Source organism: Cricetulus griseus, chromosome 6, assembly GCF_003668045.3.
Source record: "Cricetulus griseus strain 17A/GY chromosome 6, alternate assembly CriGri-PICRH-1.0, whole genome shotgun sequence".
Taxonomy (NCBI): domain Eukaryota; kingdom Metazoa; phylum Chordata; class Mammalia; order Rodentia; family Cricetidae; genus Cricetulus; species Cricetulus griseus.
The window spans coordinates 89203056-89216530 of record NC_048599.1 but is presented as its reverse complement, the minus strand read 5'-3'; the positions used below and the strand labels follow the sequence as shown (position 1 = coordinate 89216530).

Genomic DNA, 13475 nt, shown 5'->3' with positions numbered 1-13475 from the left:
GGTAGCCTCACCAATATTGTTTACATTATGAGTTGGGGTCATCCTTGTGGATTTCTGGTCATTTCCCTAGTGTCATATTTCTTTTTAAACCTATAATGGCTCCCTCTATTAAGGTATCTATTTTCTTGCTCTCCTTTATTCATCCTGTAACTTAATCTTCCTGATCCCTCATGTTTTCCTCTCTCTTCCTCTGTAGGGAGACACTGTAGCCCTGCCTCCTAGGAGCCGTTACAGGTTTGCCTGCCTCTGGGCATGCTCTGGCTTGTGCTTGGCTGCTATTACTTGAATAAGTACTGTTGTACTCGGAGGAATAGTAGGAACTAGGTCTTTCATATATGAAGAGGCCTGTGACAGAAGAAATGGACAAACAGTAAGTTCCACATTAAGAATTGAAAACAAGATAAAAGCATGGGAGACAAGAATAATCAGAATGGTGACTAGTTCTATGGAATTCACAAAGAAGAAGAATGGGAGCTTATTTACATAAGTTTCAATGCAAAAAATAGCAAGTAGAGGAGGTATATCACAAAATATATGTCTGACTTAATTAGAACGACAGAAAGACAAGTTGAAAGTGGCCACTGTGTGAATAACAGCATGCAGAATTCCACCAGCACAGGAGGCAATGATGAGTGACACACATACTCTAGGAGACATGATCACTGTATACACAAGTGGGTTATGAATGGCTACATATCAATCATATGCCATTGCTGCCAACAGAAAACATTCTGTGCTTCTGAATGTAACAGCAAGGAACATCTGTGTTGTACAACCATAGAAGGAAATGATTTTGTTTTTTGACATGAAACCTACCAACATATTTGGTGTGATATCTGAGGAATAGCAGGCATCCACAGAAGACAACACACTAAGGAAGCAGTACATGGGGTTGTGGAGTTGAGGATCTCCAATGACTAAAATAATTAGTCCTACATACTCTATTAGAGTAAAAATGTAAATTTCTAAAAATAGAAAAAGAGAATGACCTGAAGTTCAGTGTTGTTGATAAGTCCCTTGAGAGTAAATTTAGTAGCTCCTGTGATGTTCCTCATGTTGGAATTTCATGAAGCAATATTTAGGATACTCAGTTTACTGTTCATACTACTATGAAAAGAACAGATAGTAGTCTGAGTCATTGAATAGAGACTATGCTTCTGTCTACTCTGTGGTCTAGGAGAAAATTGTTACATGATAGTATAATCAAATATGCCACTTATACATAATGGAATAAAAGATACTGCTGTTTAATGTTGTAGAGATGAACACATTATTTAAAGTGTTCTATTGGCACAATGCAATCACCATCAAAATTCCAATGACATTCTTCACAGACAATTCTAAATTCAAACAGAGAACATAAGTCTCTCTTTGAACAATACCAAGCTGTTCTCTTGGAAAACAATTATAATGTGGTACAGAAATTCTGATCCTACATTGCAATTCTCAAAAATGTTCTGCAAATGACCTAAAATTTCTCTCATCTATGGAGCCAGAAAATTCATGTTCATTTGTGCAAACAATATGGATAGTTTAGAAGGTGTACATCTATTAAAAGGAAAGTTGATGAAGCCCCAGGAGATGATCCTTGGGGAACATACACCAATTAATGTCTGGTTCAAAATAGCAACATGATGAAGTATCATGATCAATCTTGAGTCATCCTAGGATTCAAATATGATTCCTTATAAATAGCCAATAGGGACAATTGATAAACTATATCACAAGGACAAAGGACAAAAATTGCATGGGAATATCAATAGATGAACAACAATCATTTGGCAAAATTAATCATTTCTTCACGGAATAAAATATACATTTGATAAAGAAAGAATATACTGCAATATAAGGAATGATATTTTCATGTTAATATCTGACACAACGAATGAAGTCCTTAAAACTTTGTAAGGTTGGATACAACTTAAACATGCCCAATTTCAGCATTTTTATTCCATGCAATACTAGTAGTATATTGGTATTATCCATAATACTAGCATATAATATAGTAGTAGTACACAACAGTGTGGTATATTGTCCCGCGCGATTATCTCGCCAGCAAGAACCACACAGGACATTCGGATCCTTCTGCAGTAAAGCTTTAATGCATCTTGAGAGGAGAGCATAGGCTTACCAGATCAGAGACCGCGAGCCAAGAATCCTGTCCCCTAATAAAGGCTGGCAACTGCCGCCTGGGACATGTCACCCCATGATTGGCTGTAGCTCATCGGACCATATGACGCCACGGAATAGGCAGAGATCAAGGAATGGAAAGTTACCCAGCGCCTGCGAGCATTAACTTGTTTATATTCAGTACCTGCCGGATGCAGGTGCCATCTTGTAATGGAGAATGTAGGGACGGCTCCCTACATCTCCCCCTTTTTTATTAATTAATGATAAGGCTTCACATTTTTACAAGCAAATAGGTCACCCAAATGTTGAGGGATAGAGGCAGAGGTTGTACCTTCCCAATCAAACATTAAGACTGTGTACAAGAGTCGCCATCAGGCTGTTAGCTTGACCTGAAGTGCTCTCGACCTGTCCTCTGCCGTTTTTCTGGGAAAGGGAGACTAGGGCAGGCAACCCTTATGCAGGACAACATGCCTCCCAGAGAAGCCTGCATACTGGGCAACTCTCTGTGCGATGCCTTGCTCGACATCCCTCATGGGCTGCTCAAGCCAGACACTCTACCCTGTGCAATGAGCCTAGGCTCCGAGTGTGCAAGAGCTGTCTGGCCGGTGGCCTATTGCTTAAGCATAGTTAGCCAAATATCAGTGGAAGCCCCTTGTTCCAAAGCTACAAGCGCTTGGGCGATAACCATCTTGTCTCTCTTGGTTTGAGCCCTGAGCCTACAGACCAGCCAGAGAAGCAACACCAATCCACAGCAAACAGCTGCACCAAACAATCCCATTCCCACCCATTCCTTAAAATAGGAGACAGCTGAAGCGATCCATGATGACAATCCCTCCGTCAAGGACAGGAGTTAATCTGGATAATAGCGGCTCTCAACTCCCGGGGAGAGGGTGGAGTTCCGACTTTTGAGGGTCCGAAGGGGCTCTTCGGGTGAGTCTTTCCAGGATCCACAGGGGATTCTCTTCATCCTGTGGAAAAACACATATAGCTCCCCTGGATCTTATGAGAATAGGATCCGGGCCTCTCCAAAGACCAGTTAAGATATCTTTCTATTTTACCATTTCCTTTGGCCTTTCAGGTTCTGAGGTCTGGCACTCGGCCGCAGTATGGCCCTGAGCGTCAATGTTTAGAAAATTAAGGGTAAAGAGTGCCATGGATATTGCAACTCTTGGCACCGAGGGTAAGGATGCTCCCATTCCTTCCTTTTGTTTGGTTTTCCCCTGTCAAAGACTGGGAAAGCCATCTGTAGTTTCCTCCGCTCCTCTAATGGTAAAAAGGAGTCGGTACCAAATAATGGGGGTGCTGATGGAAGTACACCCGCTGGATTAACAGGCGATGGCCTCATATTTGCTTTCACTTTTGGCAGCCGATATCTATCAGGGTGGTATCTGTCTTGCTCTAGCTCTGTTTCCTCGCTAGAGTCTAAAATCTCAGAGTCTGAGTTGCTCAGCTCCAAGGCCTCTAGTTTCACCGTAGGGTAGAGGCTAGGTTTTGAGTCTTTATTTCTCTTAAATTTACCGGGGTGTGACCGGTTATTCCCTATTTTCTCTCCCCCTTTTTTTGTATCCTGGGGAGGGCCTTTTTCCTTAGACATGTCCTTCCTTTTTTGAGCTCCTAATCTCTCATCTCGTTCGGTTTCTGATATATTATCCTGTACCTCTTTAAGCGTTTTTTGACTCTCTGCTACCATGGGACGGCAAGCCTCAATCTCTGGACAGTTTTTAATTAGGTCTCTCTGTTTTGAAGAGCCCATTATGCTGGAGGCTACCTGGGGTAAGCTTGGTCGCGAACTGGAACAGCAGCCACGGTGGGCACAATATAAGACCAATGTAATAAAGACTAGAATTAAGGCTTTTACTGATCCATCCCATAGTGGTGACAAATTAAAAGCAAAGTCAAAAAAGAAGGTGTCAGAATAAAGCATACCCCTCCGAACTTACCAGCCTGCAGTTCTGAATCCGCCCCGTCCGAGGGGTCTCCGCGGTGCCGGCGATGTTAACAAGTTCCCGGGTTTCGGCACCAGATGTCCCTCGCGATTATCTCGCCAGCAAGAACCACACAGGACATTCGGATCCTTCTGCAGTAAAGCTTTACTGCATCTTGAGAGGAGAGCATAAGCTTACCAGAGCAGAGACCGCGAGCCAAGAATCCTGTCCCCTAATAAAGGCTGGCAACTGCCGCCTGGGACGTGTCACCCCATGATTGGCTGTAGCTCATTGGACCATATGACGCCACGGAATAGGCAGAGATCAAGGAATGGAAAGTTACCCAGTGCCTGCACGCATTAACTTGTTTACATTCAGTGCCTGCCGGATGCAGGCGCCATCTTGTAATGGAGAATGCAGGGACGGCTCCCTACAGTATATTATAGTGTATATACTATATATTATGTTCTATACTACATATTATATCTTAGTGTATATATTATATAACATACTCTATGCTATATGTAATGTAAACTATATATTATACTATATGCTTTATAATTAATAATACTCGTAGTCATAGTCAGAGCAATCAGGAAAGATAGGGCAAGAAAAGCCAACAAAATTAGACAGTAGAATGTATAAGCCAAAGAAAAATGTTCAAAAGCAGTCTACAGAATCAATCACTTTGCCATTTGTTAGTATAAAATCAACAAATAGAGACATAGAAAGAATTCCCACTTATAACAGCTCCAGAAATTCTTAGGGATAAATTAAAATAAAGTAATCCATTGAGGTGATGATCAATGAAATTTAATACTTATACATGCAACAAAAGACATTATCCTGATTCATCTTAAATTTGCTATGAGCATTGATAGTCAAGGTGTCCATGACATCTACAGGTAGAAGAACCTCAAAGGATGGTTTGAACATCATGGAATGATATCTAAGGTGTATTAAGATGAGTATAAAGAAAGATTTAAAAATTTTCCCCAAATCAGACCATAAGTTAAGGCAAATAGTAATCAAATGGTGATCTATTGATTAATCAAATATTTAACAAGATAAAGATAAAGGCTAACAATCAAAGAAATAATATGTAGTTTAGGAATTGCTACTTTGCTTTCCGAAATGGATGTATTGTATCCATTGCCAATGATAATGAATGAAAATTAATTTTTATACATCGTTGGAATTTTGTATTCTTGGTCTTTTAGATATTGGCATTATATTAGGTATGTAAAGGTCCCTCTTTACATTTTCAGTTCCTTAATGAACTAAGACTGAATCACACCTGCATTGTCCTACTCCCACTAATTGGGTTTCTGTGAAAGTTTTGACTTAGATTTCAATCAAATTCTTTGCTTTCTTCTTGCTGAGATTCAAGAGTTACTGGATATTTTCAATGACAGTCCTATATCAGACATGTGTCTTCTAAGTATTGTCCATCATTTTGTATTCTTTTCTTTTAATATCTATAACTTTTCAATATATTTTAATGAAATTTGTATAATTACATAGATTAGTACACAGTAGACCCATGAAAAGAAATGATCTAATAGCTATTGAATGATTAATTGTATACAATCACTAATACTACAATACACTAGAACAAAGTATATATTGGCCTAACTTTTTGTTAAAATATCAAGTTCATGCATTTCTATATTAATGATGAAAATGCATATGTGAATTCTTCCATTCAACATTTAGCAAGCTGTATCTCATATAGCATTTGGATTATAGCACATTAAACATTAAATGAAATTCATTAGTAGTCATTATTGGATGCCTATGAAATTTGCATGAAATAAATCACAATTAATTATTGCCTGTTATCATGACATGAACATGTGTGAAAAATATACTAGTGAAATAAGTTAATGAAAAAATTACTTTTTTCAAATAATTTATCCAAAAGTATAAGTACTTTTGTACCTGTTACTCTTCTCTGAGTCATTGTATTCACTTTAAAAACTTATACATATTTTTCTTGATGAGATATCACTTCATGATATACATTTCTGATTCACTTATTTATCTAGAGATTAATTGTTCAAATGATCCGCCTTGATTACTTTGAAAAAAATTAACATCACCTGTGTATTTATTGTCCCATAGAGAATCAGTATGTCCTATCCCTGGGGATCCTGTGTACTTTAAAAAGAGCCCAAGGACCTGGTGTGAGAAGGAGACAGAAAGAGGTTCACAGCCTGCCTTCTCTGATTGGAAATCCATTTCCAAATGTAAGAGGAAATCTATTTTGAGAAATAGTTAGAAATTCTAGTTTTAGGTTTTAAGCTAAAGCATATGCCTTAATATGTAACTGTACAGTGGAAAATGGCTCAGCACATGTCATTTGACAAATATAACATTTGTCTCCCAAAAAGCATAACGAGGCTTCCTGTTTGCATAGGTCAAGAGAGTTATTAATTCAGAAGTTTTATATATTTGATTGAAAATTAGATTAAAAGCAGTAAAATTATGGGGATGTTCCACAATTTGAAACAATATAAAATTTATACCAACCATTAATCTAATTTATGTAAGTTTTCTTGAATTTAAAAGATTTTAATTAATTTTAGATTTACTTCTTCAGTTTAAGACATTGATATAGTGGTCAATTCAGTCTTTTTTATTTTATTTTTAAATTTCATGTACTACTTATACTTAATTATTTCATAAAAGAATCAAAATATACTAAAACTTGATTTTCTATTGTCTCAGAAATACTGATTTCTGAATTTTGAGGTAGCACAAAGTTACTTGGAAATAGTATTTCACTATGGACACAGAGAAGTCTTGTCAAATAAGCTGTAATGATTTTGACAGATTTATTGTCTAGCTTGGTGTTTTTGTTTTTGTTTTTGTTTTTTTTATCAGTGCTGAATGATGTATTTTGCAGACTGTCCCAGAGATTTCAGAAGAGAGTACACATACAATATGGCACTTCTACCATATTAGTGAGGTGTTTGCTGCTATCTGTGTATCCTTTGTTACCTCTGCATTTCTAATTATTAAAGAAAGAGTTCTGACAGAATTGAGGAACTGATTTCACTTTTGTATTGGACAATTATTTATCTTTCTAGTATCTCTCTAGGGATATCAGGTAGATGTAACCACAATATATCCCAGATGCCTAAACCAACAGGATTGTACATTAAACATGATCAGTGGTCAGTAAACTATAGAGTGAAAGCCTTCCAATTGCCCCAAATGTGGTATATGTTAATTTTTTTCTTTGAGTGACAACTTCTGTAATACTCTATTAGGTATTGCTATGCAACATTTAACTTTGAGGGTGTAATTTGTTGTATAAGAAGTCTTAGTCATTCAGAGAAAGACCATTAATTGTTTCTGAAACAAATGTACCTCATAACATACCAACTTTGCCTGCATATTAGCCATTTTAATTGAGAGTTCTGTTAATTAAGCCCATCCCATGTGAAGGGATGCACTCTTGGCCTGGACACATGGGGGAGGGCCTAGGCCTGGCCCAGGATGATGTGGTGGACTTTGGGGAGCCCCATCGAGGGCCCTAACCTGCCTGGGGAGTGGATGGTGGATGGGGTGGGGGGCAGGTGGGAGTCTTGGGGGAGGGTTGGGGAGAGGTGAGGGAGAAGGGATTGACATGTGAAGCAAGCTTGTTCCTAATTTGAACTAAAAAAGTTAATTATAAAAAAATAAAAAAGAAATTAAAAAAAGAAAAAACTAATGGTATGGATTTGGCTCAGTATGTTGAGTCTTTGCTTAACTAATATAAAATGATAGTTTCAAACATAGAAGCACAGAAAAATCAGACATGGTAGAACATGCCTTTAATTACAATACTTCAGAGGTGGAAATAGGAGTATAGGATATTTAATGCCATTCTTGACTACATATTGAGTTCAAGACTCATTAGGTCTACATGAGGACCTTACTCAATAAAATAAAATAAAATGGTAAAATTATAGAATATAAAGAAGAAAACACCAGAGGCCACTTAGGAGTATTTTAAAATGCTTGCTAAATGAAAGAGAGAAGATGCTAACAAAAAAGTCAGAATAATTATAACATTGAATCTGTTTTCATTATAAAGTGAGGTACACCTAATCTCCAGAAAGGTTTATGCTTTATTATCAATCATTCATTTTACCTTATGTCCTAATAGAATGAAATAATTATCAAAAGAAAGGATTTGAAATGCTTTGCTTAAAAAGGTTGCCTGAATAAGTTTGAAATATAATGTATCTCATTTTCAACAGTTTTGATAATATTAAATAAAGGATGTTCAAAATCTTTTAAGCAGATTCAATTCACTCTCATTGATTCCAATGTTAACACCAAATTACTAAATCAAATCAGTCCTTGAATATTATGTGAATATAAAGGTATCAGCCTTCTGAAGCTGAATACAATGAAATACAATAAAGAAATCTGGCAAAAATATATTGATAACACTAAATATTGTATTTGATGATTTTAGGAACATGAAGTTTGCCAAATATAAAAATAATTTCTTTAATTTATATACACAGACTAATGAATATCCTGAGATTCAACTTCTTCATTGCAGTTGATTCACCAAGAACAACATCTCTGTGATTCCTATCCAGTACACAAACATGAGAATATGATTGAGTAGTTTTGGGATTTTGCCTTGTAACCCAAATAACAAAACAGAAATGTCAAGGGTTTTATCTGATAGTTATGTTCAGGCGAGCAATGTGACTGAGATCACAGAGTTTATACTAACAGGCTTCACAAACAATAAGAACCTGAACGTCTTACTATTTCTTTTATTTCTTGCAATTTACATTTTTACTTTGATAGGTAACTTGGGGTTAGTTTTGCTGGTAATTGGAGATTCCAGACTCCATAATCCCATGTATTATTTTCTATGTGCTTTATCATTATTAGATGCTTGCTATTCCTCAATTGTCACACCAAAGATGTTGGTTAATTTTCTTTCAAAAGATAAAACCATCTCATATACTGGGTGTGTAACACAGATGTTCCTTTTTGTTGCTTTCGGGAACACAGAATGCTTTCTCTTGGCAGCAATGGCTTATGACCACTATGTAGCCATCTACAACCCACTTCTGTATGCAGTGAGCATGTCACCCAGAGTTTACCTGTCACTCATTATTGCTTCATATGTTGTAGTTATTATAAATGGTTCTGTCCATACAGCAGCTACTTTCAGTCTGTCCTTTTGTAGATCCAATGAAATCAGGCATGTCTTCTGTGATGTTCCTCCTCTTCTGGCTATTTCTTGTTCTGACACTCACATCAATCAGCTTCTCCTCTTCTACTATGTGGGAACTGTTGAGTTGATCACTATCCTGATTGTCCTTGTTTCCTATGGTTTCATTCTCTTTGCCATTCTGAAGATGCATTCTGCTGAAGGGAGTAGCAAAGTGTTTTCTACATGTGGAGCTCACCTCACTGGAGTGTCTATCTATCATGGAACCATCATCTTCATGTATGTGAGACCTAGTTCCAACTATGCTTTTGAGTATGACATGATAGTTTCCACATTTTATACCATTGTTATTCCCATGCTCAATCCTGTCATCTATAGTCTAAGGAACAAAGATGTAAAGTGTGCAATGAAAAAGGTCTTTGACAGAAATTGGTTTATGAAAAATTTCATTTTTAATAATGAACTATGGTAAAATAAAGCTCATTGTAAATCAATATGTTCATAATCACAAATGAGAGGAAACCACTCCTGATTTTAGATAATAATACTAACACATAAAAATGTATTTCAACACAACAGAAATTGACTATCTGGTACTGAATGTTAAAATTGTAAGTATACAATGCCATTATTACAAATATAAATATATTGAAACAGGATTTTTAAAAATGTATATATGCTGAATATTTGAATATCTATGTATAGATGTAGATAAAGTTTTACTGCTTGTTTTTCACTTGTGATTGTGTATGAAATATCCCATGTTGTGGAATATCATAATATTCAATCATTGCAATCAAATTTTCTCTTACTATATTTTAATTCTTCAATCCTCAATTTTTTGTTATTAATTCACAATCTACCTTACAAACTAAGAAAAAAGCAGGTGTCAATGTTTTTTCCATGTTTCTCTCAAGTCATAGATGTTTCTCTCTTTATAAAAGTAATTCATTTCTACTATTCATTCACATTAATGGAATACAATCCTCTTAAGCTCTGAAAATACACCAATCTGCCTGGAGTTCCAGTGACTAGGTCTAATGATCTTCAAAAAAAATTGTGTACTGGTGAGAATAATCTCCATAAGCAAAATCTGCTGCTTTTGTGACTTTGATTCTATAGTATAATTTCAGATCAGAATATTAATTTCTCTGGTACTGTTCTTTTTCTCAGGATTGGTTTGGTTGTCTAGAGACATTTCTGTTTCATTATGAATTCTAGAAACATTTTTATGTTTCTGTGAAAATGGCAAGAATGTTTTGATGATGTTGCTCTGAATATTTAAACTGATAAAACAGTTTTTTATAATAATATTGTCTGTGTCTGAGAACATAATATCTTTCCATTTTCTACTGTCTCCTTGTTTTCTTTCTTTAGAATTTTAAAGTTTTCTAATTAGCAGTGTTATAACACTTATATAGGTCTACTGTTAGATGTTTGGAGACTATTATGAATGGCACTATTTCCCTGATTTCTTCTTAACTATGCTTGTCATGAATTTATAGAAATGACAATTGTTTTTATTTGTAAATTCCTTGTTGCTTTGTTGAAATTAATCATCAATTCCAGAAGTATTCTAGTGGACTTCTATAATCTTAGGGCAAGTATCCTGTCATCAGAAAACATAATTTTAAAAATATTTTCCTATTCAGAACATTTTAATTTTTATGCTCTGTTTATCACTAAGACTTGGAGCACTACATTAAATAGACATGAGTATTGAGGAAATCACAGTTGTTCCTGATTATAGTGGGATGATATTGGCTATGAATGTGTCATGTATAGCCTTTACTATGATGAGGTATGTTTGATCCAGTTCCATAATAAAACTTTCATAATAAAAGAATGTTGGACTCCTTCAAAGCCTTTTTTGCATATATTGAGATCATCATGTCATTTCTAAGTCAACATAAGCAATGTATTACATTTATCAATTTGTATAATTTTAATAATCCCTTCATTTCTTCCATAAAGATAAGATGATTAGGATTAATGCTTTTTGCACCTTTAACTTGATATTTTCTTACTTCTTTGAGGGTTTAGTACATGCATACAACTATATTTATCTCCTCACCATTCCTGAAACTTCTCTTAGATCCACACAAACCTTTCTCAATTTCATGACCAATTTTTGTGCTGACCATATATATTCATGATTGTGATGCTACCAATCATGTCTGTGGCTCTTCCAAGAGCCACAAGCTTAAAGAAAACTGATTCTCTCTTCATAAAAAGCCATCAACTGTCAGGAGCTCTCAAGTAAGACTGGAACCTGTGAGTCCCTCCCCATTTTAGGCAGATCTTCTGGAGACAAATACAACTGCATTGAATTTATAAGTGCCAGGAGTCCTGTTAGGCCATAATGATAATATTTTGCTCTAGTTCTCATCTACACCTGGGTTGCACAAATTTTTAGTTCATTTTAATTTCTGAGTCTTGAAGCAAGTGGGTGTTGTATAAAAGTGCCATTTGTAGCTTGAGCACTAAAGAAATACATCTCTGCATTTATCCACTAAACTAAGAAACTATCTGATGATGTGTGATAGTTTCACCAATTGATAGATGCAGTGATATGAATTTAATGACAATTTGATAGGCTTCCCTTTACCAAAATAATAATAGGTTAACTCCTGGGGCTATAAGCTTAACCAATATTGTTAAGGATAGAAAAAAGTCATATGGAAATCCACTATTATAAATGCTTCATACATAAGTGTATATGTAAGCAAATATATTCATACAAAGAGTTGGAGTGACCTTAGAGAGGAGATAATAATCCTCCCAGAAACCATAGATTGCCAAATACAAAGCACATTGTAAGTTGTGAGAAGGTTTCCCTAGATTTTTTTTTAATCTGGCTAACTCAGAAAACCCAACATTACCAACTATTGTTGTTCTACTTGGTTCTTCACAAAGACTTGGTGGTCAGAGCTTACTGCTGCAAACATTTGGCCCATGAGACATACAAAATTAAATTGATACTGTCAGGAAGTTTCCTTCTTTTTCCTGTCTTCCTTTGTACTAGAAAGTGGTATGCAGGTTTCTGGGAAAAAATTCATTAATAATATTACCCAGCTATGAACCCTGTGAGCTATAATAAAAAAAAGGCAAGAATGTGAAAACATGCCCACGAAAGCAATGATGGCATGGGTATTCTTGAAAAACCAACTACATTTTTAAATTGTAAAGCCTATTCCAGGGGAAATGAATGTCTATTCCTATGAATATGCTGGATGATATTTTTGAAATGCACCTATTGATTTGCAAGTATTTTCTTCAAATATTTTCGTCTCTGTCCATGCAGGACTTTGCTTTGCTGCCAAGGATCTATCTGGTGTTAGTTTAAGAGTAATATAGGTTTTGTAGAAAGAGTTTGAACATGTTGTGTTTTAATTCATAGAATAATATGAAAAGCATTGATTATTAGGTTATAACTCTTCTTAAATATATTACATAATGTGTAGTCAAGCTGCTTGGACCCCATATTGATCTATAAAGTTTTAGACATGAGATTTTATTTTATTTTATTTTATCTGTTGGGTGTTTTGCTTGCATGTGTGTCTTTGCTCCATGTGGCTGCAGCACACATTAAGGCCAGAAAAAGGACACTGTATCCCCTGGTACTAGAGTTAAAGGTGGTTGTGAGCTGACAGTTGGATGCAGGCAATCAAATCCCCAGATGAGGGAGTCCACAGTGAATCTATTTCCATCTTGACTTAAGGTTAGAGAGCTCAAACCTACTCTTTCTTGTTCCTCAAGGCCAAATAATAGGATGATTGACTTAGGGCGTGGTTTCTTGATATTTTGAGAATTAAGGATATAAATATTCTTTTTTGTTCCCTCTTTCATGATAAGGAAGTTTTTTGCTCTTCCTTTTTGCTTGGGGTATAAAGGGCTATGAATAATAAACTTGGGGCAGTCTGCAGTATTCACTGAGAGCCGTCCTGACTCCAATTTCTATCTTTTGTCTCTTTTCATTCTCAATCCTCACAACCCTTTTTAGGCACATTTGAACAGGTCAGCTGTTCCTAAAACCGGCACCCCTATGAGGGACCGGAAAATACGGGCCTTCGTAAAGGATACCTCGGGTTAATGGAAAGCTCAGATACTAGTAAAATGGAAGTGTGCTGAGTAACTCTGGAGTTAAATTATAAATAAGGGGGAAGTTTATTGTCATAATCCAGACAGGCCTGTCCCTGCCTCTTGAGAACTTGACCCAATGCACACTG

General features: G+C 36.0%; 1 protein-coding gene and 1 pseudogene across 1 annotated transcript; one reads left to right on the top strand and one right to left on the bottom strand.

Annotated features, from left to right (window-relative positions):
• Positions 1-228: 228 nt before the first annotated feature.
• On the bottom strand, positions 229-1055 carry LOC100757613 (annotated as a pseudogene).
• A 2197-nt stretch (positions 1056-3252) lies between these two features.
• LOC100757329 (olfactory receptor 1094-like) lies at positions 3253-9718 on the top strand. Its single transcript, XM_027420935.1, has 3 exons — positions 3253-3310; positions 5167-5200; positions 8749-9718. The coding sequence occupies exons 1-3, from the start codon at positions 3253-3255 to the stop codon at positions 9716-9718; spliced, it is 1062 nt and encodes a 353-aa protein (XP_027276736.1).
• The last annotated feature ends 3757 nt before the right edge of the window (positions 9719-13475 follow it).

Excerpts from the sequence above, each read along its gene's own strand:
- LOC100757329 (XM_027420935.1), top strand. The coding sequence starts at position 3,253 with ATGTTTAGAAAATTAAGGGTAAAGAGTGCCATGGATATTGCAACTCTT. Across the intron at positions 3,311-5,166 it reads TGCAACTCTTGGCACCGAGG|GAATTGCTACTTTGCTTTCC; the intron begins GTAAGGATGCTC and ends TATGTAGTTTAG. Across the intron at positions 5,201-8,748 it reads CTTTCCGAAATGGATGTATT|TTATGTTCAGGCGAGCAATG; the intron begins GTATCCATTGCC and ends TTTATCTGATAG.